Source organism: Danio rerio, chromosome 5 (assembly GCF_052040795.2).
Source record: "Danio rerio strain M-AB ecotype USA chromosome 5, GRCz13ab, whole genome shotgun sequence".
In the NCBI taxonomy this organism is placed as follows: domain Eukaryota; kingdom Metazoa; phylum Chordata; class Actinopteri; order Cypriniformes; family Danionidae; genus Danio; species Danio rerio.
Window position 1 is genome coordinate 68,822,099 of NC_141025.1, and position 26,658 is coordinate 68,848,756.

Below are 26,658 nucleotides of genomic sequence, written 5' to 3' on the forward strand. Positions count from 1 at the left end.
TTTCAAACTTTCTGAGTTTCTTTTTTGTTGTTGAAACCAAAAGAAGACATTTTGAAGAATGTTGGAAACTTGTAACCATTGAGCTGCTACACTGGATACACTGTAAAATAAATGACATTCGAATTATGGAATTAAGTTAATCAATGTTTACTAATTTAAGTGGATTGAACACAAAACAATTAAGTTGTCACAAAAAAACCTCAAGAATTGTGTTGTTTCAGCTTTTTACAAACAAGTAGTTTGAACAAACATAATTTATAGAATGTAGCGGTTTTGTGTTCAACAGAAGAAATAAACTATAAGTGAAGGGTGAGTGAATGATGACAGAATCTGAATATTTAGGCGAACTATTGCTTTAAAGAACTAGAAAATTTCTCTTGGAGATTAATTTTATATTTCAAGGTTCATATGTACTAACATTAGATAAATACATTGAAATACAGTTCTTAGAGTAATAATAAGAAATGTGCCCAAAACACCATGAAATATAACACAACCAAAGCCAAATAAGACTGAAATCATGTTTAAAAGATGAGTGGTTAGAATGTCTGAAGCTACTTGCATTTTGGCAAGGGGTAAAGATTAAGATAATGAAAATTATGCCGTTAGATCTACATTTACTCCCCTGTTTTATTTGATTGAAGGTATACCCCGGGATTTATGTAATACATCTAAAAAATCAATCAATCAATCAATCCATCCATCCATCCATCCATCCATCCATCCATCCATCCATCCATCCATCCATCCATCCATCCATCCATCTGTCTATCTGTCTATCTGTCTATCTATCTATCTGTCTATCTGTCTATCTGTCTATCTGTCTATCTGTCTATCTGTCTATCTATCTATCTATCTGTCTATCTGTCTATCTGTCTTTCTATCTATCTATCTATCTATCTATCTATCTATCTATCTATCTATCTATCTATCTATCTATCTATCTATCTATCTATCTATCTATCTATCTATCTATCTATCTATCTATCTATCTATCTATCTATCTATCTATCTATCTATCTGTCTATCTATCTATATATCTATCTGTCTATCTGTCTATCTGTCTATCTGTCTATCTGTCTATCTATCTATCTATCTATCTGTCTATCTGTCTATCTGTCTTTCTATCTATCTATCTATCTATCTATCTATCTATCTATCTATCTATCTATCTATCTATCTATCTATCTATCTATCTATCTATCTATCTATCTATCTATATATCTATCTGTCTATCTGTCTATCTGTCTATCTGTCTATCTATCTATCTATCTATCTGTCTATCTGTCTATCTGTCTTTCTATCTATCTATCTATCTATCTATCTATCTATCTATCTATCTATCTATCTATCTATCTATCTATCTATCTATCTATCTATCTGTCTATCTGTCTATCTATCTGTCTATCTGTCTATCTGTCTATCTGTCTATCTGTCTATCTGTCTTTCTATCTATCTATCTATCTATCTATCTATCTATCTATCTATCTATCTATCTATCTATCTATCTATCTATCTATCTATCTATCTGTCTATCTGTCTATCTGTCTATCTGTCTATCTATCTATCTATCCATCTATCTATCTATCTATCTATCTATCTATCTATCTATCTATCTATCTATCTATCTATCTATCTATCTATCTATCTGTCTATCTGTCTATCTGTCTTTCTATCTATCTATCTATCTATCTATCTATCTATCTATCTATCTATCTATCTATCTATCTATCTATCTGTCTATCTGTCTATCTGTCTATCTGTCTATCTGTCTATCTGTCTATCTATCTGTCTATCCGTCTATCCGTCTATCCGTCTTTCTATCTATCTATCTATCTATCTATCTATCTATCTATCTATCTATCTATCTATCTATCTATCTATCTATCTATCTATCTATCTATCTATCTATCTATAAAAAAAAAAAATATATATATATATAATGAAGTTTATGACTGCTCAACCACAATTGAAATTGCATATTTTTAAACAAAGATGGGTACTTATTATTTTATCTCCGAACAGGACATAGTATTTCCAGCTCCTTTGAAATTAAAAAATAATGTAAGTTTTTTTATTATTATTATTTTTTTTTTTTTTGTAATTTGTTTTTATTTACATCTAGTGTTTATTTTTTTGTCATTATTTTTAATAATCGATGAAAAATAAAGTAAAAAAATAAGTGGTTATAATTGTGGTTCATGCTAGTTTTTTTTGTTCTAAATTTAAAAAAAACAACAGCTAAAGGAAGCTAGTTACTTTTACATGTATCACATGGTGCTGATAAAAGTAGTTTTTTATTTAATACATTTAAACAGTAAATTAAACAGCAATAAACAGTGAATTTTTTTTTTTTTTTTGGTGTAATCATTATCAATTTAGCACTAGATAATTATAAACAAAACGCTCAGTCTCCAAAAATCCCTCCTTTGTTTTCTGTCGTTCTTTTGTTTCCATTCAATATTGAAGGCCGATCCTTCTGCTTATTTTTATACTTTAATTTTTAGACTTTAATTGAGTATAAAGAATAAACGTTAAGCTGAAGTATATGGATTACTTTCAAGAAAATATGTGATAGTAATAATAATAAAAATAATATTAATAATAATGGGTGGTGGGGTGACGCAGTGGGTAGAACAATCGCTTCACAGCAAGAAGGTCTCTGGTTTAAGCCTCGGCTGGGTTTTTTGGTATTTCTGTGTGGAGTTTGCATGTTCTCCCTGTGTTGGTGTGAGTTTCCTCCAGGTGCTGCGGTTTCCCCCACAGTCCAAAGACATGCGCTATATGAATTGGGTTAGCTAAATTGGCCGTAGTGAATGAGTGTGTGTTTGTGTATGAGAGTGTATGGGTTGTTGCTGGAAGGGCATCTGCTGCGTATAACATACTGTACGCTGGATAAGTTGACAGTTCATTCCGCTGTGGTGACCCCTGATTATAAAGTATATGTTAACATTATTTTGAAACGACTATTTATATTTTCCAAAACAACTAACCACTCAGTTAAGGGATCAGAAAAATATCAATCTGTACATTTTTTTTCAGATATGTTATGGATTTGAACAAAATAGTCTGCGAGTTTACAGTATACATCATACTTTGTAGAAATTCTGTGAATTAAACTGCACAACCCAAAATAAACAATGCTAATGGGTAAGAGTCGGCTCACTGTTAAACAAACATAATTTATTTTATTTGACATTTTTGCATTTATGAGGGAAAAATCTCCGTTATGAATGTGACGCATCTCCGTTATGGATGAGACTGATGTGAAATTGCACTTGTGTGACTTTGGTAAATCAAATATAATAGTTTAAAAACACAGACTTGAGTATTTTAAATTAAAATACTGTAAAATACAAGCCTACACAACAAAACTGTAAAAACGCATTCTCTATTTTGGTAAAAACTTTATTTTTTTCATAACAAGGTTGACATTTGCATGGAGTTGCTAGAGCAGTGATAAGGCAGCATATGCTGTGACTCTGAAGACTTTAAATAGAAACAGACCATTTTAAAAGGTAAAAACTTTCACATATTAATAACTATGGGGTTAGAAAAGTTTTACAGACCTTTATTACTTTAATTATGCCTTTTCTTTTTTTGTGAGGCATCTTTACTGCAGAAGACACACACACACACACACACACACACACACACACACACACACACACACACACACACACACACACACACACACACACACACACAACAATTCATTCATTTTCTTTTCAGCTTAGTCCCTTTATTCATCAAGGATTGCCACAGCGGAATAAACCACCAACTTATCCAGCACATGTTTTACACAGTGAATTACCTTCCAGCTGCATCCCGTTACTAGGAAACACCCATACATTCTCATTCACACACATACACTACGGCCAATTTAGCTTACCCAATTCACCTGTACCTCTTTGGACTTGTGGGGGAAACGGTTTAGGAAACCCACACGAACACGACGAGAACATGCAAACTCCACACAGAAATGCCAACTGACCTAGCTGAGGCTAGAACCACCTTCTTGCTGTGAGGCAATAGTGTTACCCACTGCGAACTGTGCTGGCCCTTTAGATGGATTATTTTTACAGTTTATGTTGTCATAGCAGTCAAAATAAGACAAATGGGCTCATGTATGTGACAAATTCTGGACCATTGGATTCTGGATTTTTTTACTTCTTGGTCAGACCCTGTGATAGCTATTTACCACTTAGCTGTCGATTAGTTCAGGCCCGTAATTGCTACAATTACGATTGATGAATTTAATTTTAGTATGCCAATTCATTGCATATGGGACAAATAATGGAGCTTGACTCAGAGGGCTCAGCACTGTTAAATTAAGTCCTTATTTTTGGTTGGTCAAGTGGCAAACTTATAAATAGCAGCCTCAAACCATTCAGATAATGAAATTATTAAAAAATTAAAGAAAAATCATTTGGCATAATTATTCTGTTGGATGTTTGTGTAGAAATATACTTATTTTTATGGCTAATATTTAATTCAGCAAGACCCACAAAGCTAAATTTCTCTTGCCCAGCTCTGGCCCACACAATCAGCTTTTTCTTGGCCCACATGCTTTGAATTACGGTACATGACCAGACCAAGTCTAAATACCAGACAATGGCTAAGCATGGATCCTATCTGCGCCAAGTTAGTAACCCATAACTGGGCCTGAACTGGGCCACATGTTGGTGCATCCTAACTGCAATGAAATGGATAAACCCATGAAGCATTGCGTTTTTTTCTCGAAGCGATCTGATGGGTAGAATTTTTTTTCTTTATTTGAAAACAGTAAAAATGTATTTTAAATGGGGGTCAAGATAGTCCAAACTTACATGGCCCACATATCAATTATTGACATCTGAGCCAAATACTACATTTCACATCTGGCCCAAGTATTGTGTGCTGCCTTGAAGAAGATTCCACCTTTGCCAAGCCAGGGCCATGTGTGGCTCACGTGCTGTATGCCAGTGCCGCATGAATACTTGCTGTGCCAGATTTATGCCAAATCTAGGCCAAAATTCTTTGCTACCTGGGGAGTAAAACTACCTGCAGTGTGTGTGCAGTGTGCTGCTTGTGTGTGTGTGTGTGTGTGTGTGTGTGTGTGTGTGTGTGTGTGTGCACTGTAAAAAAAAATCCTTGTTGCTTTAAAAATTTAAGCTAAATCAAATTAACTTTATGAGTACATTGAACTTCATTCATTCATTTTCTTAGTTTCTTTATTAATCTGGGGTTGCCACAGCGCAATGAACCGCCAACCAATCCAGCACATGTTATACGCAGCGTATGCCCTTCCAGCTGCAACCCATCACTGGGAAACACCCATACACTCTCATTCACACACATACGGACAATTTAGCTTACCCAACTCACATATACCACATGTTTTTGGACTTGTTGGAGAAATCAGAGCACCCGGAGGAAACACGGGAGAACATGCACACTCTACACAGAAACGCCATGCACCTGACCCAGCAGTGGCAAGCGACCTTCTTGATGTGAGGCGATTGTGCTACTCACTGCACCACCATGCTGCCCCTACATTGACCTTATATTATGTTAAACTGACTTAATACAGCTTGTGTAACTTATAAAATTAGGTTGGAACATGATTAACTTTGTTAATAAAGTTACAATGAACTAAAAACAAATGTTGTCATGAATAATTGATCATATTTATTTACAGTGTGTGTGAGAGAGTGTTTGATATAGGAGCATGTTGTATAGGTTCAAATGTGCACTTGGGTAAAATATGTATCTGCATTGTGTGGAATTTCTACATTTTTATTTGGAGAATTTTAGTATTTCCCATATATTTTCTATATGGGTGGCCACTTTTTTTGGCAAAGAGTTGTTTTTCAATCACTTAACCTTGATGAATTGTGTAATCTTTTTTTTTTTGTCCAGATGGCAAACTTAGTCTTGAACTACCCAGATTAAGGAAAGTATTTTTCATTCATTCATTCATTCATTCATTCATTCATTCATTCATTCATTCATTCATTCATTCATTCATTCATTCATTCATTCATTCATTCATTTATTCATTCATTCATTCATTGAGTGATTTTGTTCATAATTGTCTTTAGGGATGCTTTGTCACTTAGAGCGTATTCACACTATGCTATCCGAACCGTGCCCAGGCCCGTTTCCCTGATCGTTTGACAAGTGTGAGTGTTCTGAATCGGGCTCAGGCATGGTTCACTTGGCTGACCCTGGCCCGGTTGGAAGAGGTGTTCCAGAGCTCGGTTCACTTGGGCTTTGGGGCGGTACACTTGTGTGTAAGTGCAAAACATGCCTGAGCCCGAAACTGAAAGCGAGACGTGACTTTTGAGGGACTGTTTTATATGTGTTTATTAATCATTCTTACTGTTCAATGAGCGCAAACTGTCGTAGATTATTAAAGATGCAAACCCCTCACTGCACGACAGCTGCACCTTCAGGAAACCTAATACCTGCAGCACAACTTTATGAATGTCAAAAGTGGCTAAACTATTCTGCCAAATATTCGTCAGCCTGTCACTACATCTCAAACCACTAAACTGATATAACTAAAGAAATCTCCACTGTGCTGAGTGAAAGCGCTTACTGGACAGCTCATTATCGATGACGTAAGCATGCCCAGGCCCGAATGTAATGTGAGTGCAGGCCGTCGAGGGAAACAGGATGAGGGAAAAGCATCCTTTGGCCCGGTTCAAGGCAACTGTACATAGTGTGAATACGCCCTTAGTCTGTATGGACTGTCCTTAGACTGCATATATAAGTTAACATAAGTTGGCCTGTCACAATAATCAATATGTTGACTTGTCGTGCAATACTTGGAGATGACCTCAATCATTTTTGCCATCGCAATATATATTTACAAATTCACAAAAAACGTTGAAGGCAATTTACATTTACATTGACGTTCTGACCAGTGTCAAAGTTTATAATTGGGCGTTTACATAATTGGACATTCAATAAATAACGGGACTTTTTATTAAATTATGGAATCTAAAAAACGCTAAAAATGAAAAGCATTTTAAAGTGTTTATGACTATTTGCATTATTCTGTTTTATAATCATTACACAATCAGTGGCATAAAATCATTTCAAAATGACAATAATATCTCCATTGCTATATATCGCACAACAAGAAATCCCTATTGTGACAGGCCTAAACATAAGAAGTTTTCAACTTTAAAGACTGTCACAAACCAATATTAGGTGTTTAAGAACTTTATTCTTTTTCCAAGATACAAGTTAGATGCATTTCTTAAACTGTTATTGACTGGCATTATCAAGTTGTTTCTGTAAAATTCTTAATGTTGAATTAAAAAAAGCACAAAAAGAGGGAATTCAATGGATACTATACAGAATATATGAGCTAAAGAGAATATATAAGCCTATAAAAACAGTTAAAACAATTGAGAAAGATTTCTAACATTTAAAAGTTAAAAGAAAAGGAATATAATTGTTAGCAAGTTACAAAGTTAATTGACAAGAACATTTTGTAAACAACTACTTCAACAACAGACTATAAACTATCCCCGAGTAATAGTGTCACAGAATACCTGACCTTAAAACAAACAAGCTTCATGATAAAGTTTACATCAAAAAGCAAACATATTTAATAAAGATGTTTCATTATGTTCTCACTCATCCTGGCTCTTTTTACTTCCAGTGCGGCAATCGGGTTTCTCTCCATTATGGGTCTTCTCATGAACTATCAAGCTTCCCATTCTGGGGAAACTCTTATAACAGAGTGAACACATGTAAGGTCTTTCATTAGAGTGAACTGGCAGATGTTGTTTCAGCTCTGTATCTGTAAAGTAGCACTTTCCGCAATCAAAGCACATAAAAGGCTTTGTAAGGCTGTGCCTTTTCTCATGCAACCTCAAACCCCTCAATTGATTAAAAGTCTTTCCACAAGTAAAACATGAGTAAAGTTGAGCCTTATCATGAGTTTTCATGTGGTTCTTCAGGAATAATGCCGTACTATAACATTTATCACATTGATCACAGTGAAATGGTTTTTCTCCAGTATGGTGCGTCATATGTAATTTGAGAGAGTATCCATGTCTGAAACTCATCCCGCACTGATCGCAGGTATACGGCTTTTCTCCAGTGTGGATTTTCATGTGGATGTTATAGGCTCCTTTCTGGGAGAAGCTCTGGCCGCATTGATCACAAGTGAAGGGTTTTTCTTCTCGGTGAAATCTCATGTGCAGATTAAGACTCTGTTCATAAGGGAAACCCTTCCCGCATTGATCGCATGTGTACGGCCTCTCTCCAGTGTGAATATTCATGTGTTCATTATAGCTTTTTTTGAGTGTAAAACCCTTTCCGCATTGATCACATGTGTACGGCTTCACTTCGCTGTGCACCATTAAGTGGCTCCTAAGCAAATCTCTCATCGGGAAACTCTTTCCGCAGTGTTCGCACTTGTGCGGCTTTTCCCCTGTGTGAAGCTTCATGTGTCTCTGAAGGTGGTCTTCTCTCCCGTAACTCTTCTCGCATTGATCACATTTGTACGGCTTGTATTCAGGGTGGAGTGTCATGTGGCTCCTCAATTGTAACCTGGTTTTGAAACTCTCCCCGCACTCATCACACGTGTACGGATTCCCCTTGGCATGGATATCCAGGTGTAGTTTAAGGCTTTGTTTGTATGGGAAACATTTCCCACATTGATCACATCGATATGGCTTCTCTCCAGTGTGAACTCTCATGTGAATCTGAAGGTGCACTTTATGTGTGAATCGTTTTTTGCAATGAGAGCAGACGACTGATTTTTTGGCCTTTGTTTCTCCTTTCTTGTTTCCCTCCATGCGATCTGAAAAGTAAGACGAGATCAAATGTTTAGCAATATATATATTATAAATAGATATAAATATAAAACCCCAAATCTGAAAAGTATTGAAAATGCAAATTGAAAAAGTAAGTAGTGCTTTCCAAATTTACTTTGACTTGTATTTGATTGCAGACAATCTGAATACAAAATATTTTATGCTTTGTCTGGTCAACTTTATGTCATTTGTAAATATACATCCTTTCCTGTCTTGCAGACCTGCAACACATTTCAAAAAAAGTTGGGACAGGAGCAATTTAGGGCTGGTTATCAGGTCAATTGGTCAAAGTGATGTCAACAGGTGATTGTAATTAAGATTTGGTTCAAAAAAGCTGCATCCAAGAAAGGTCTAGTCCTTTAGGAGCAAAGATGGGCCGAGGATCGCCAGTTTGCCAACAAATACATGAGAAAATGATTGAAATGTTTTGAAACAATGTTCTTCAAAGAAAGATAGGAAGATAGAATATTTCACCTAAACAGTGCATAAATTCTTTAAAAGATTTAAGAAATCTGGAGGAATTTCAGTGCGTAAAAGACAAGGGCACAAGCCTAAGCTGAACTACTGTGATCTCTGATCCCTCAGACGGCATTGCATGAAGAATCGTCATTCATCTATAAGCGATATCACCACATGGGCTCAGGACTAATTTGGCAAACCTTTGTTAAGTACCACAATACATAGTTACATCCACAAATACAATTTAAAACTCTATTGTGCCTAAAAGAAAGCCCCGAAGCGCTGTCAACTTCTCTGGGGTCGGAGGTATCTGGGATGGACCATCACACCGTGAAAATGTGTACTGTGGTTAGATGAATCAGTATTTTAGGTATTTTTTGGGAGAAAGGCAGGGTGCAAATTACAGGAGGGTTTGGGGAGGATTGACACCCCTAATTAATGCTTTATACCCCCTTAAGGACATCAAAACAAGATGTATAGGGCGTCAGCTCTCAGCTCTTTAATAGTAAGAAATGGCTTTTTTCAATATTATCTTTCTTAAATATTAATAATTAAAAATGTATAAAATAAAAATATACATTTGACCCACCCAAACTGACTATTTTTTTGTTTTTAATTAAAAAAAATGTAATTAGACACATAGTTTGTACAGTTTGACCTTCACTACCCTCTAAAATAGTCACTAAATATCCTTCAAAACACTGAAAATGTATACATTTCATTAATAAATTAGATGTCATTTAAATGCATTCATAAATTTGAGTCACTAAAGCATGTATTATCAAATTATCAACTAGCAACTATAACACTAAAGAAAGGCATAGGGTTGTGTCAGTGGCAACTTGCACTTCTGTAAAAGGCACCATTAATGCTGAGAAGTGCATGGAGATTTTGGAGCAAAATATGCTGCCTTCAAAAATACATCTTTTTCAGGGACACTCATGCAGTTTCAACAAGATGCAAAACCATGTTCTGCACACATTACAAAGTCCTGGCTGCGAAGGAAGAGGAAACAAGCACTTGACCAGCCTGCCTGTAGTCCCGACCTGTCTCCTATAGAGAATATGTGGTTGATTTTGAAGTGCACAATACGATAACGAAGACCCTGTACTCTTGATTACTTTAGGACTTGTTTGCAGGAAGAATGGGACAAAATTACATCGGAAACACTTCATCACTTGTATTCAGTCCCTAACCATCTTCTATGTGTTGTAAAAAGGAATGGCAACATTACAAAGTGAATGATTTACTGCTCCAACTTTTTTTTGAAACGTGTTGCAAGAAACAAAATTAAAATATGTGTTTATTTAAAAAAACAAAAAAGAATAAAAATCACGAGGAACACATTAAATAATGTCTTTTGTGCTGTCTGCAATAAAATACATAAAGTTAAAGTAAATTTTAAAAGCACAACTTTTTTTTATTTGCGTTTTTCATACTGTGCCACTTTTTTCTGATTTAGGGTTGTATAATTATAGCAATGTTAGATAATCATTTTACCAACATGAAAATCCAATGAACAATACATTTATTCAAATATTTATTTATATTTGTTTAGGTTATTTTTTAAAAATAAAGTTCATTGTTAGTTTGTTAACTCACAGTGCTTTAAATAATGTTAACAAGCATTATTTAATCTAATCTTTAATATCTTTGCCATCGCATAATTATCCAGAATCAAGAAATATATAATCATTTTAATTGTATTACTTATCTGCTGAAAATGTACCTGCTGACTGGGTTTTTTCTGTGCTTTTGTTTTAAAAAAGACCTTATTTATCAAAATGGGAATAATAAATGGAAACCAGAGCGGCAAAAAAGTGGACTGGCACTAAATATACTCGGGTTACTGATGTATAGTCTTCGCTCTTCAGCATCATTAATGAAGAATCAAGAACAGACATCAACCTCTTTGTCCTTCAGCATTGTGATGCTCTGTTCTGCAGGGTTTTGTTGTATTCTTCATCTTCACGCTTTTCTCTATTTCCAAGTGTGAATTGGGATCGTTGAGTGGTAGTTCTGAAATAAACAAATCAACACGTTTACAACAAAGAAATTTACAACAACAAGCCATAGATCACAGCTTTATCACACCTAAATGTCTCTCAGTCAACCTACAATCTGCGAAGAGGACATTAAAACCAAAGACAATTAAACCACCAGGTTCAGACTGTTTCCAGACACTGACTAAACAAATCTTTAAACAGATCACTGGAGCAGTGTGAAGTTCCCTGATGTTTAATGATAACAGACATGCCGATTTAACACCTATTGACATTGAGATTTGTGTTTACCCACCTACTAAACCCCCTGCAGCTTTAGGAAACTACATTCTGCAATATCAGAAGCCTGTTGCACAAAATAAGTTGAACAAACTCTTGATTGACAAAAACCAAACAAATTCAGCCTGGTTAAGATCCGGTTAAGTTGTTTCACAATGCTTATACACATTATATAAACATTCTCTGTTAACCCAGAGTTTGTGATTAACACAGGACTGCATGCAGCTGAAAGTGTGACACGGAACAGCCAATCACAGGAAATATGAGAGCACCGCATTGATTGATTTGACCTGCAATATGGTATCTTTGTAAGGATTAAAGCTGCGGTCACACTGCACTTTTCTCCCCAGACTTTCATTTACACGCATGTGAATGCGGCAGCACAGAAACGTAAGGTCGTGCAGCAAGTTTCGCAATTTGCTGCATTGAAAGTTCTAGCTTTAGATTTACATTTAGTCATTTAGCAGATGCTTTTATCCAAAGCGACTTACAAATGAGGACAAGGAAGCAATCTTCACAACTATAACAGCAACAATGAATAAGTGCTATAGGCAAGTTTCAGGTCTGTCAAGTCTAAGAAGGAAAGCATTAGTAAAAATTTTATTTTTTTATTTATTTTTTTGAGTACTGTTAGTGGTATGTACAGAGAGGCAATAGCAGATTAGGAAGTGAAGTGGAGACTAAATAGTTGAGTTTTTAGTCGTTTCTTGAAGACAGCGAGTGACTCTGCCGTTCTGATGCAGTTAGGGAGTTCATTCCACCAACTGGGCAGATTGAACGCGAGCGTTCGGGAAAGTGATTTCTTCCCTCTTTGGGATGGAACCACGAGGCGACGTTCATTCACAGAACTTAATTAATTAATTTATTAATCATTCTTACTGTTTATTGAACGCAAACTGTCGTAGTTTATTAAAGACGCAAACCCCTCACTGCATGACCGCTGCGCACTTTCAGCAAACCTCCTAATTTCTGCAGCATGAGGACTTTATGAATGTTTATAAGCGTCAAAAGTGGCTGATCTGTTCAGCGAAATATCTGACTGCGTGTCACCGCATATTAAACAACTTAAATTATATAACTCAAGAAATCTCCGCTGAGTAAGAGCCCTAACTGAACAGTGCTGCATTAATGACGCAAGCGTGCCCAGGCCCAAAGGTTCCCAGATGATTTATTATTTCCAGTAAAATTCATAGCGTAAAAGCGTCCATTCTTTAACCGCTAATATTGCCCACTGTAGGAGAGAGCGGAGCACAAAGTAACACTTTTTGGTTTTGGCCACGGTGTTACCATTTTTTTTTACCAACAACACGCAAGCCTCTCCTATGAAAGTATGATCGCTGGATCTTTCGTGCAGTATTGCCAAATGTGCCAGTAATAAAAATTTTACTTTTTACCCCACCTGTGGGGCAGGTTGTAACAGTTGCCTAAAAGTCAGATTTCACTCAATTAATTTAAATTCAGTTTACTTTATTTTGTGTATTTCCTCAGTAGCTAATTTCTTCTTATTCCACACAGCACAGTGGGTTTATTTATGTATTTATCTATTAAATAAACACTTTTGTATTTATTTGCATTATTATCTATTGTTATACAATGCCTTTATTTGAAATATTATGAGCAATAAAACAAAAAATTCAACAATTATTTTGTTGTTTTCCCAAAACTGGCTAGCATTCATTGTGTGTATTTTAGCCTAGAAGACATAATTAATCACAATAATATTAGCTGTTACTTGCATACTTTCACAAATTGTTTTTTAAATAAAAAAACATCGACTGTAATAAAAAATACTTTTTCCTGTGTTTCTCATCCAAATTTTGCCGAACTTTTACAATAATTGGCAGGAAGACGTCTGCCGATATTGTGGTAAAAACCTTGAAAAATGCCATGGTTAACCCTGAGCAAATACCTTAACATTTTACCCTGTGTTGGAATTGGACGTGATTTTGGTTAGAACTAAAAACGTGGGTAAGTGTAAATAAACTACAAAATTTGTGGATGTGTGGGACCAACCGTGAAGTAGAGAGGTTTAAGTTGTTTGAATGACTGTTAATTAATATCTAGCCAACTGGGACATATTTAAACCATGTTATATTTCATCTGTAACAACAAAAACTTATTTAAACATAAGTTTGGACATTATTGTCTAAATGCATTACTCAAAGACCTGAGAAAATTTCTCTGCATAGAAGACTCGTGAATGGGAGATTATCCTGCTATGCATCTCCAATAGGAATTTAAATATGAAAGAAATGTGGTTGATGTCTGGATGATTAACAGGGTTAATCAGGGTTATTATAAAAAAATATAATTTATATTATATACCCTTTAACAACAAGCAGGTCAGAATAACAAGGTTAAGGTTTAAAAAAATCACTAAAACATTAGTTAAGCAATCACACATGAGCAAGATTGCTGTTATTCTAGCACAAGTGTAAAGCATGACATTGATTTTACACAACAGTTCAATACACAAAAAGAAATAATAAGTTACTTACATTTTAGATGCAAAATTGTCTCTGAGCAACACACAGCAGTTCCTTACTGAATGATTCTGTGTTTTGAGTGAGTCGGTTATGGTGAAGTTTTGCAATGGCTGCACTATCAACCGTCTGTATCCTACTGATACTCGTTTCTTCACAGATCAGTGCTTTTAAGCTCTTATAGCCCCCCTGAAGAAAAGCCACCTCAAGCCCAAACCGTTAAAACGCCACTCCTAATCTTAAGGGAAGAGTTGGCCAAAAATTTACATTTAATCAATCTTGGGTTGTTTCAAACCTTTCTGAGTTTCTTTTTTTTTTTTTTTGTTAAAACCAAAAGAAGACGTTTTAAAGAATGTTGGAAACTTGTAACCATTGAGCTGCTACACTGGATACACTGTAAAATAAATGACATTCGAATTATGGAATTAAGTTAACTGATTAATGTTTACAAGGTGGATTTAACACAAAACAATTTAGTTGTCACAAAAACCTCAAGAATTGTGTTATTTCAGCTTTTTACAAACAAGTAGTTTGAACAAACATAATTTATAGAATGTAGCGGTTTTGTGTTCAACAGAAGAAATACACTATTAGTGAAGGGTGAGTGAATGATGACAGAATCTGAATATTTAGGCGAACTATTGCTTTAAAGAACTAGAAAATTTCTCTTGGAGATTAATTTTTTATTTCAAGGTTCATATGTACTAACATTAGATAAATATTGAAATACAGTTCTTTAAGAAATAATAATAAATGTGCCCAAAACACCATGAAATATAACACAACCAAAGCCAAATAAGACTGAAATCATGTTTAAAAGACAAGTGGTTAGAATGTCTGAAGCTACTTGCATTTTGGCAAGGGGTAAAGATTAAGATAATGAAAATCTATGCAGTTAGATCTACCTTTTACTCCCCTGTTTTATTTGATTGAAAGTATACCCCGGGATGTATATATTAAAAACCAGAAATATATATACTACATATACTTTTACTTAGTGCAAAAAAGACGATTACAATAAATTGGATGAAGCCACACCCTCCAACAACAGAACAGCGGATAGAAAAACTTGAATATATATATATATATATCTACCTCATATATCTATATAAAATGAAGTTTATGACTGCTCAACCACAATTGAAATTGCATATTTTTAAACAAAGATGGGCACTTATTACTATATCTCTGAACAGGACATAGTATTTCCAGCTCCTTTGAAATTGAAAATAATGTATGTATGTCTTTTTATGTTTTGTAATTTATTTTTATTTACATCTAGTGTTACTTTATTTTTTCTGTCTTTATTTGTAATAATCGATGCTGTCACTGAATGTTTTGTTCTGTAAAAGATTTTAGTGGATAAAAATAAAGTAAACAAAAATAAGTGGTTATAATTGAGGTTCATGCTAGTTTTTTTTTCTTCTAAATTAAAAAAAACAACAGCTAAAGGAAGCTAGTTACTTTTACATGTATCACATGGTGCTGATAAAAGTAGTTTTTTTTATTTAATACATTTAAACAGTAAATTAAACAGCAATAAACAGTGAAAAACATTTTTTGGTGTAATCATTATCAATTTAGCACTATATAATTATAAACAAAACGCTCAGTCTCCAAAAATCCCTCCTTTGTTTTCTGTCGTTCTTTTCTTTCCATACAATATTGAAGGTTGATCCTTCTGCTTATTTTTATACTTTAATTTTCAGACTTTAATTAAGTATAAAGAATAAACTTTAAGCTGAAGTATATGGATTACTTTCAAGAAAATATTTGATAGTAATAATAATAAAAATAATATTAATAATAATGGGTGGTGGGGTGGCGCAGTGGGTAGAACAATCGCTTCACAGCAAGAAGGTCTCTGGTTTAAGCCTCGGCTGGGTTATTTGGCATTTCTGTGTGGAGTTTGCATGTTCTCCCTGTGTTGGTGTGGGTTTCCTCCAGGTGCTCCGGTTTCCCCCTCAGTCCAAAGACATGCGCTATAGATGAATTGGGTTAGCTAAATTGGCCGTAGTGTATGATGTGTGTTTGTGAATGAGAGTGTATGGGTTGTTGCTGTAATGGCATCTGCTGCGTATAACATACTGTACGCTGGATAAGTTGGCAGTTCATTCCGCTGTGGTGACCCCTGATTAATAAAGTGACTAAGCCAAAAGAAAATGAATGAATGAATGAATAATAATGTGCCAAAGACACACGGATCTGCTGCGATCAATAAGATGAATCTAAAGTTAGGTTTCAATAAATTAGAAAAGCCCCCCCCCCCCCCCCCCCCCCAAAAAAAAAAAAATTCCAAAAGATTATCAGTTTCATTATATATTTTATATTTCAGCTATATCTTTCTACAGCTACCGCAGACTGTATTTGGCCTTTTGTGTATATTTTAAAATACTTAAAATTACCATAAACAAGTTTTAATGAATGTCTTTGAATGAATTTAAACGGTTAATAAAGATTTTTATTAATTTTCATTATTATTACTAAAATGCAACAAATTCAATAAACAAAATCTTTAAAGTCTCCAAAATGTTTTTCCCCCTTCTTTTTTTCTCTGTTGTCTCATGTTTTAATTTATACGCAAATACAGTACTCATGGCTGATCAATCAGACAGCAATAATCCTTAAAAAATGTATTCTTGTGTCCAATAAATACAGACATTTCTGAAGGCCAGCCATACAGACAAAAGACATTTAAAGGATATCTGGATTAAAAAAAAAAGAATGAAGTACAAATAAACTTGTTACATATTGTAAAAAATAATTACAAATATTTTAGACAGGATAACATTAAAACGGAGACGCAGTGGCGCAATAGGTAGTGCTGTCGCCTCACAGAAAGAAGGTCGCTTGTTCGAGCCCCATTTGGGTCAGTTGGTATTTCTGTGTGGAGTTTGCATGTTCTCCCTGCATTCAAGTGGGTTTCCTCCGTGTGTTCTGGTTTCCACCACAAGTCCAAAGACATGCGGTACAGGTGAATTGGGTAAGCTAAAATTGTCTGCAGTGTATGAGTGTGAATGAGTGTAAATAGACGTTTCCCAGTGATGGGTTTCAGGCAGGAAGGGCATCTGATGCGTAAAAACGTGTTGGATAAGCTGGTTGTGCATTCCGCCTTGGCGACCCCAGATTAATAAAGCGACTAAGCCGAAAAGAAAATGAATGAATGAATGAATAACATTAAAACGTTTTAGTAATCTAATTAAAACATATTTAAATGTGTCTAATAATAAAATGTATATTTGATGTTCAAATAAGGTGTATTTAAATGGGAAAAATCTAAAAAATGTGAAAGGTTTTGCATGCAAATGTGTAAAGGTGTTGTATTTTCTATAATAATTATTTATATATTATTCCATTTTTAAATTTACTTTTAAGCATTCATATTGCTAGGTTATGCTGTACTCATTTTCCTTATTTGTATATATGTCTAAAGACTTAATGTACTTTTCTGTAGTTTGACTATTGAAATATGTTATTTATGTCTTTGAATTTGTTTCAGGAGTTGTTTTTATTTTTTTAAAGTTTGTATTTGCAAAGTGCTGATCTGTTTCTTTAACTGTACTTTCTCTAAATGTATTAGACTTCACCTATAGTGTGTGCTTCACTGGTCACGTTGAAATGACTGGTGGAGGAAACATCTTGTAAGGAGTAGATTAGAGCTGTGTGGATACGTTTGTTCGGTCTTTACTTATCAGCACAGGCATCTGGTGCTGACACGAGGGTGTAAATTCTGCTGCTGATTTTTCCTGCTCTTTATAGTGTGTCAAATATTACAGATTTTATAGCACATGCCGTTTGCTTTATTATAGCATTCTAAGGAATTCTTTGATGGGACAGTCTGAGAAATGATAAGTTATTTTAATGCAAATTGTATAAAATGTTGACGAACGCAAACATGGTGTTAAATTTAATTCTATAAATTTAATTTAAAAACCTTTGAAGTTGGTTTAGTCCATTTTACACCCAGAATTGGGTTGAAATCCCAAATCCCAACAACAAGTTGCTGTCATTTACTCTCTTACATTATTCACTGACATCTTAAATCTGCCATTTATCTGCCATTTATTTTAATTTCATAATTGTTCCTCATGAAACTGTAATCTCCATCCATTTTCTTCTACCCCAGAATAAACAAAGGCCAAACTAAATTTTCATTGTATGCAAAAGCAGACTTATTTATTTTACATTTACAGTTATTTTCATTTAAATAGTTTATTATTATTATTTATTTATTAAGATGAATGGTTATGAAAGCAACACGATTAGATTTTCAAGCTGTTTGAAGCACTTTATCCAAAATCTGAGCACTTTTTAAACCTAAAAACGTAAACAAATTTAATCAAGCAGTTTCAAGGATTTCCAGCACCCGTATAAACCCTGCTCTTGAGATCTTTTGTTGAAGCTTTCAGCTGCCAAAGACTTGTGTTTTTTATTATTAAACTGAGTTTTCAGAATGTAGATATTATACATATAATTATTGTCTGTTATAGACTAAAATGGATAGATTTAAAGAACAACAGCATTTACATTTTTCAATGAATATAGGCCTGTATGTGTATATAGTTTTCTTCAACTTACTTAAAAGTAAACAGATCTGCAGACCTGGTGCAGTTGCAATTTGAGCTGCATTCTATCCACCCACCTAACCCCACCCCTAACTCTACCCATCACAGTGTCACTAGTTTCGTTGAGTGCATTGTGTCTAACATTGCATCTCTGAGATATGTAGTCTCAGCTTGTATCATAGAGGCTGCATACAGATACTATTGCTTTTTCTGATGTTTTAACCTTCCTGCTGAAAATAAAACACAGCTTAAACCAGCCTAGGATGGTTTAAGCTGGTCGACCAGCCTGGTTTTAAAGGGGGTTGGGCCATTCAAGGCTGGTTTCCAGCCATTTTCAGCTTGGTCTTAGCTGGTCAGTCTCGGAGATAGCTTGACAAGCCTAGTCAGACTGGGAGCACAGCCAAAACCCAGTCATGTTCCAGCCTGACCAATTAAATGTATTTTATTAATGGGTAAATATAATAAATATTCTTGTAAATGGAAAAATAGGTCCTCTTTTAATAGTTTTCTTTTTTAGGAGAAGGAAAGTGGTTCAAAACAGAATAACTGAAGCCTTTTGTAGTGCAATCTCAAAATATACATTATTATTTGCTCCCCGATGCTTGTTTTGTTGGATTTGTTGTATTTTTATTTAAATGTGTGTGTATTATGCTGTTGACTTTCCCTGTTTTGTGGTTTAAAATTTGCAGTAATAAAAAAGTCGAAATAAAAGTAGTGAACAATAATCGGCATCTGGTGTATCATTTGCGTGGCTCCGACGTCGCACCTTCTCCTCGTTTACTGGTTCCGCTCGTCATTTTGTTTTTCCGGGTGCGCTCCATCTTCCAGCGCCGACCGAGCTGTGCCAACAACCGCATCTTCCATCTCCTCGTTGGGAAGTGCTGCAATAACCACACATTTGTACATCTGGCGTCGATTCTTACATCGCTTGTCCGTATGTATTTACATCAGCTGTTTGCTTCCTAATTTAGGACACGTCAGGCGGCTATTTTTAGCCGATAAAGGTCCTGATTTCCAAGATTTTCACTAGCCTAGCATAGCTGGATCATTTATTTCGGTCACGCCCCATTTTTAAACGCAAAAAGGATTAAAATTGGTGACACACAGCTTTAAATAATGAGTTGAAGATGTGTGTTTGGTGTATGTAGTCGGTGGCTTGTGTTGTCGTGTTGTTTGTTCGTGTAGTATATGGTCCACACATAACTGTCCCCTGATGATTTCCTTCGTAAAACTGAGATTTAAAGACCTTTCCCTAATTTTATGAACGCATAAATATTTTAATTTAGCATTTAATTTAGTGAGGATATTGTACAGATTTTCTGAATTGCTAAAATGTTGATTTGGGAATGTACTTCATATGAACTTGAAGTGATTTCCTCCTTTGCAGATTTGAGAAGCTGTCAGAATGACTGACTCAAAGTATTTCACCACCAACAAAAAAGGCAAGTCACTTTATGATCTTCTTACAGTTTGATTTAAGCTATGGAATGATATTAGGATATAAATGACTGTTTACTCAAAATAGTATTTCGTATAAACCTTTGATTGCATCCTAAAATCAAAATGTGTGCAGTATTTCATTAAGAAAAGCATAATAAATCGAGAAAACTAACTTATTTAATTTATTATTATTATTATTATTATTATGTTTCCCAGAGATGGGTTGCGGCTGGAAGGGCATCCGCTGCGTAAAAACTTGCTGGATAAGTTAACGGTTCATTCCGCTGTGGCGACCCCGGATTAATAAAGGGACTAAGCCGACAAAAAAATGAATGAATTATTATTATTATTATTTTCATTATTATTTAAATTTTTATTATTATCATCTTTATCATTATTATAATTATTATTGTCAACTCAACGGTACTATAGTGAAACTATGAAATTTTAACAAAATGTGTTCCTGTAAGCCCCTATGAAATTTAAAAATATTTTTTCCATTTCAGTTCATTCATTCAATCATTTTTCTTCGGCTTAGTCCCTTTATTATAGTCCCGCCAACTTATCCAGCATATGTTTCACGCAGAATGCGGATGCCCTTTCAGCTGCAACCCAACACTGAGAAACACCCATACATTCTCAGGCATTCACACACACTCAATTTAGTTTATTCAATTCACCTATAGTGCAAGTCTTTGGACTGTGGGGGAAACCTTAGCACTCGGTGGAAACCCCACGTGAACACAGAGAGAACATGCAAACTCCACACAGCCAGGACTTTAACCAGCGACCTTCTTGCTATGAGGCGACAGTGCTAACCACTGAGCCAATTTTCACTGAGTTGTAAAATGTAATGTATAAACATTGTAAATTGTTCAACTTTGATTTGAAATCAAATTGAATGCCGCCCCTCCAACTGAAATGGAGGGGCATTTTGCCATGAAATAGCCATAAGTTGCGGATGTGGCAATAAATAAATAATAAATAAATAAATATCTCTTATGTCCAGTGCTGTGTTTGTATTTATGATTAATTTATTATTATTAATATTATTATTATTAATTTATATGATTAATTCATGTAGCACCGTTGTCATCCGAGATTTGACATTTCATTCCTCTGTATGTCCACGCATGTAGCGGAATGACAATAAAGCTCGACATTACTGTACTTTATAGCTCCTGCTCTCTTTATTAGACGTTGTTATCAGCATTAGCCTTGGTTAAAAAGAAAACTCAGATGGGTTGACTGTAATAATAATAATTTTATTTCCTGTTTTAGGAGAAATCTTTGAGCTGAAGGCCGAGCTGAATAATGAGAAGAAGGAGAAGAGGAAAGAGGCAGTGAAGAAAGTCATCGCCGCCATGACGGTGGGCAAGGATGTCAGGTACTCATTTATCTGTAATACCTCTTGCATTATCAGAAGATGGTCGAGCTGAATAGTAACAGGAAGGTTATTTCTTTTTACTTGCGTTGTTAGTTCGTTGTTTCCAGATGTGGTGAACTGCATGCAGACGGACAACCTGGAGCTGAAGAAGCTGGTTTACCTGTACCTTATGAATTATGCCAAGAGTCAGCCGGACATGGCCATCATGGCAGTTAACAGCTTTGTCAAGGTAAAATTTGTAAAAGATGTTTAGTTTTAGATATTCAAATTCCAACAGGGCTACATAATCTATCAAAATAAAGTCAGTATGGTAATATGGCTTCATATGATTTTCAGATTTATTCAATAGCATGTTTTATTTGCCTATTAGCCTCTTCAAAAACTCTTAAAAAAAAAAAAAAAAAAAAAAAAAGAGAAATTAAGGCAATTTTTTTTCTAACTATTACTCTTGTCCTTTTGCAGGTATTTATATAACTATTGCAAAAGGTCCCATGAAATGATGAAATATTTTTTCTATTTTTTATTATTTTGTAAAAAGTCATGAAAAGTATTTTTTTAACAATGTTTTCTGTTACATTTGCAAATTTGCAACTTACACAGTTACATTTGTACCTAGAAGAATTTCAAAAATAAATATAATAATAATAATAATAATAATTATAATAATAATAATACATTTTATTTAAAGGCGCCTTTCTGGCAACTCAAGGACACTGTACAATAAAACAAGAGCAATAAAACAACAAGATAAATAATAATAAAATACACAGCAATAGTGCAGATAAAATCAGTTAATTACGCATTAAAAGCCATCTTAAATAAGTGAGTTTTTAGTCTTGATTTGAATAGTGTAAGGGAGTCAATGTTTCTGATGGCAGGTGGTAATGAGTACTACAGCTGAGGAGCAGAGCGGCTGAATGCTCAATTGCCCATTGACGAGAAGAGGGAACAGACAAGTTGAGGGAGGAAGAAGATCGCAGGATAGGAGAGGGAAAAGAAATGTGGATGAAGACAGACAAATATTGAGGGGCGAGATTGTGGATGGCTTTGAATGTCAACATCAAAATTTTAAAATCAGTTTGAAAATGATATAAAATAATCAAATCATTAAGTAAAGTAAATCATTTTAGTTTATTATTATTTATTTATTTATTTTTTTATCTATTCAGAACAACCTGCAATACATACTTCACACAAAACAAAATTTTACAATGTCAATATTTTCCACAATCGTGCAGGCCTCAATTCCACCAGAACATCTGAATTTGTTCTTTCCTTTTCCCTTTTTTGTAGGACTGTGAGGATCCAAACCCTCTGATCCGTGCTCTGGCTGTGCGCACGATGGGTTGTATCCGCGTGGACAAGATCACTGAGTACCTCTGTGAACCTCTGCGAAAGTGTCTGAAGGATGAAGACCCGTACGTGAGGAAGACTGCAGCCGTGTGTGTGGCCAAACTGCATGACATCAATGCTCAGATGGTGGAGGACCAGGGCTTCCTGGACTCTCTCCGGGACCTGATCGCTGACTCCAATCCCATGGTAAGATATTTCTATTCAATGCTATTTTTTACAAAACAGGGTTCAACGCTAAGGATTTTTTGTACTGGTCTGATCGGGCCAGTGGTTTAGATTTTTACTTGCCTTGCCAAAATTTTCACTGGCCCCACAAAAAAAAAAAGGGAAGTTAATAGCTATATTTTAGCCGCATATTTTAAATAATGTGTCAAAATAAAGTTTGTGAATCTACAATTTTAATACTTAAATAAAATTAATTACAGTGTTATGCAAACAAAAAGAGTAGTATGGAAAATGTGGAGGTATTTTATTACAGTTCGAAATTATTTAACAAAAGGTGGGCTGACTTGTCAAACTGACGGCAAACTGTGCAAAACATCACGTTGCTCATATGTAAATGTCTGCTTCCAAGACATTAGAAACAGACATTTTCTTTTAGCCTTATATGTTGCTGTATCTTCTCTGTTCTGGTTGTTACCAGGTTATGGAAAAAAAATGCATGCTCAAAACATCAAATCAGATAAGAGGAACCTTAAAGCAATATGGTGTTTACGACATCACAAACAAGGTAGTGTTTAAAGACTTAAAAGCACAAACTTAAAATGCATGCAATTGACAAATAGTCGCAGACGAATTAAATGTGAGTGACAAGGCAGTACTGTCCCAATCGGGCCAGTAATGATCCTGTCTACTGTTCCAAGCGTCTCTCACGCTGGCCCTGGGCCACCGGGCAGTACTTATTGTTGAGCCCTATCACAATATACCCCAGCGTGCACGGATAAAATAAAATCTGGAAAGGTGACAGAAGGTAGATTTTGCCCATAAATCATCTAGTAAACTGCATCCCAGTCAACACAAATGGAACCCACATGGACCCAAGATTCATACAGAAATCAGTCAATTTTAATAAAGGAAAAATCATGGTTTGGGGTTACATTCATTGGGGGAGAATGCGAGAAATCTGCAGAGTGGATGGCAACATCAACAGCCTGAGGTATTAAGACATTTGTGCCGCCCATTACATTATAAACCACAGGAGAGGGAAAATTCTTCAGCAGGATAGCGCTCCTTCTCATACTTCAGCCTCCACATCAAAGTTCTTGAAAACCAAGAAGGTCAAGGAGCTCCAGGATTGGCCAGCCCAGTCACCAGACATGAACATTATTGAGCATGTCTGGGGTAAGATGAAGGAGGATGCATTGAAGATGAATCCAAATGATCTTGATGAACTCTGGGAGTCCTGCAAGAGCGCTTTCTTTCCAATTCCAGATGACTTTATTAATAAATTATATGAGTTATTGCAGAGATGTACGGATACAGTCCTCCAAGCTCATTGGAGTCATACACAATATTAATTCTTTTTTAATTCTTACCACTTCTGATACCAAATGATCAACTAGAAGTCAAGTTATTATTTTTTGTTGCTTAAACTTGAAAAGGTATATATAGTTGTATATGTTTGTGTATATACACATAATTGATCAAATATGCATTATTACATCCATCTGTGTATTTATGTTGAAATAATATAAACAGTACACAAATATATTATGTAAATACAAACTTTTATTTTGGATGTATTTAATCGTTTAATAATTTTGCAATTGCAGAAATTCAAATTAAATCCTAATTTAAGAATTTTTCTGTGGCCATTTTGGAAGATCTGAGCAAGTTTGATCAGCATTTAAATTATAAATTGCATCAAGTAATTCCTGACGTTGTAACAAAGCATGATTTGGTTTTATAATCGTTGGGGGACTGTCCTGCTTTTACTGATTCCAGAAGGACTTTTTATGAAATTATCTCTTTTAAGGACATTTTTGACAAAGCGGAACCAGAAAAGATTTTAGAATTTTTATCATGTATTAACACAAAAAATCTTATTTAATTGATGTTTTATTTTGTTTGTTGATTTTTAAATTGTATATTTATTGTTGAAAGATTCCTGCCATGAAGATAGCCTTGGTTGCTGACATGGCACTAAATAAAAAATACATTACATTATAATCGTTGGGATAAAAGCTATTTAATTCGATTCAATTCACCTTTATATGTTTTGTGCTTTTACAATGTAAATTGTGTCAAAGCAGCTTCACACAGAAGATCATAGTGAATTCAAACAGTGTAGTTCAGTTTTCAGTGTTTAGGTTCTGTTCAGTTCAGTTTAGCTCAGTTCAGTGTGGTTTAATAATCACTACTGAGAGTCCAAACACTGAAGAACAAATCCATCGATGCGCAGCTCTACAGATCCCGAACCATGCAAGCCAGAGGCGACAGCTGCGAGGAAAACATCACCAATTGGCTAAAGTGAAGAATTAGAAAACCTTGAGAGAAACCAGGCTCAGATGGGCACGATCATTTCTCCTATGGCCAAATGTCTTGTGCAGAGCTGCAGTTAAGGCGCCGTAGGCTGGGCAATGCTGTACCTCAGCGAAGACTCATCTGTCCCTGGAGTGTTACAGGAATCAGTCTCATGCTTTCCACTCATCCCTGACCACCACAGCAGCTGCTCAGGATACGTCCTGGTCCAGGATTATGGAAACTTTGGGATCATCTCGTTGCTGGTGTTGGATTGAATCAGTGGTGCTGCATAGTCTGAGGGCCTCAGGATGAGTATCCCCAGGTGAAATAGAGAATAAAGAGAATAATTAGCGTAGCTGCTGTTCATAGTGTATATAAACGAGATGCAAAAACCTGCGTGAATAACATTCATGAATCATACGGCCAAGTGATGCACTGAGTGTATGCTTTGCTAAAAAGATAGGTCTTTAATCTAGTTTTGAATTGAGAGAGTGTTTCTGAGCCTCGGACTTTATCAGGAAGGCTATTCCAGAGTTTAGGAGCCATAAATGAGAAGGCTGGACCTCCTTTACTCGACTTTGCTATTCTAGGTTCTACCAGAAGCCCTGAGTTTTGAGATCTTAAAGAGTAGGTTCTGGATAAAACCATGTTCTGAATAAAACATGCAGAATTTACACTCAAATGTTTAGTATCGCTGGGATAGTATCATCAAAATATTAATGATATAAATCCCCCTATACATTAATATAGATTAGTAGACTTTAATACTTCCATGATCAGCGTGTTTTATTTTGATATCTTTGATTAAAAAAAAAGATGTTAAAGTAAATCTTGAATCTGAAACATCTTATATATTTAGTTTTGGAATAAGCAGGAAACAAAGAAAGAAATCTATACTTGCGAGTCTATACCTATGTGTTGACAGTTTTTATTCAAATCTGATGCTCTCCTATAGGTTGTGGCCAATGCAGTTGCTGCTCTGTCTGAGATCAGCGAGTCTCACCCCAACAGCAACCTTCTGGACCTGAACCCTCAGAACATCAACAAGCTTCTGACGGCTCTTAATGAGTGCACTGAATGGGGCCAGATCTTCATCCTGGACTGCCTCTCCAACTACAACCCCAAAGACGAGCGGGAGGCCCAGAGGTACTTTTTCTTTTTTTTTACTCCACTTTATCCATTGTCTGTATGTAGCTTATAGGGAGAAAGTGAGTGTACTCTAGTATTTGTTATAGGGATGCACGATATATCGGCGACCATATTGTTATCGGCCGATAAATGCTGTTTAATGGTATTGTTTTTTTGCTTTGCGTATGCTATTCTAAGATAAGTTCAAACTTTTATGACGTTTTTAAAATAAAATCAGTTGTTTATTGTATAAAAATATTACATTTTGAAATATTTTAA

The 26,658-nt window shown here is 35.1% G+C and overlaps 2 protein-coding genes and 1 long non-coding RNA gene across 6 annotated transcripts in view; 2 read left to right on the forward strand and 1 right to left on the reverse strand.

Moving 5' to 3' along the window:
* LOC147844457 (uncharacterized) overlaps positions 1–5,939 on the forward strand; it is a 43,586-nt gene extending 37,647 nt beyond the window's left edge. For all 3 annotated transcript variants that reach the window (XR_015492093.1, XR_015492092.1, XR_015492094.1), the window contains one exon: positions 5,902–5,939. This is a non-coding gene — a long non-coding RNA (uncharacterized LOC147844457). The remainder of the gene's footprint in view (positions 1–5,901) is intronic.
* Positions 5,940–7,196: 1,257 nt separating this feature from the next.
* Positions 7,197–14,187, reverse strand: LOC147844458 (uncharacterized). The gene is made up of 3 exons (XM_087254605.1): positions 14,059–14,187; positions 11,187–11,297; positions 7,197–8,806 (listed from the first exon to the last, which is right to left on the reverse strand). Exons 2-3 carry the CDS (start codon positions 11,242–11,244, stop codon positions 7,629–7,631), a joined length of 1,236 nt encoding a protein of 411 aa, XP_087110731.1. The 5' UTR covers positions 11,245–11,297; positions 14,059–14,187; the 3' UTR covers positions 7,197–7,628.
* A 5,229-nt stretch (positions 14,188–19,416) lies between these two features.
* Positions 19,417–26,658, forward strand: part of ap2b1 (adaptor related protein complex 2 subunit beta 1) — a 69,381-nt gene continuing 62,139 nt past the window's right edge. The window contains exons 1-6 of one of the 2 annotated variants that reach the window (XM_087251357.1): positions 19,417–19,542; positions 19,996–20,050; positions 21,330–21,435; positions 21,529–21,664; positions 22,729–22,974; positions 26,207–26,397. In XM_087251357.1, the coding sequence (XP_087107483.1) occupies positions 20,014–20,050; positions 21,330–21,435; positions 21,529–21,664; positions 22,729–22,974; positions 26,207–26,397 (716 nt within the window). In that variant the 5' untranslated portion in view covers positions 19,417–19,542; positions 19,996–20,013. 2 annotated transcript variants of the gene reach the window in all.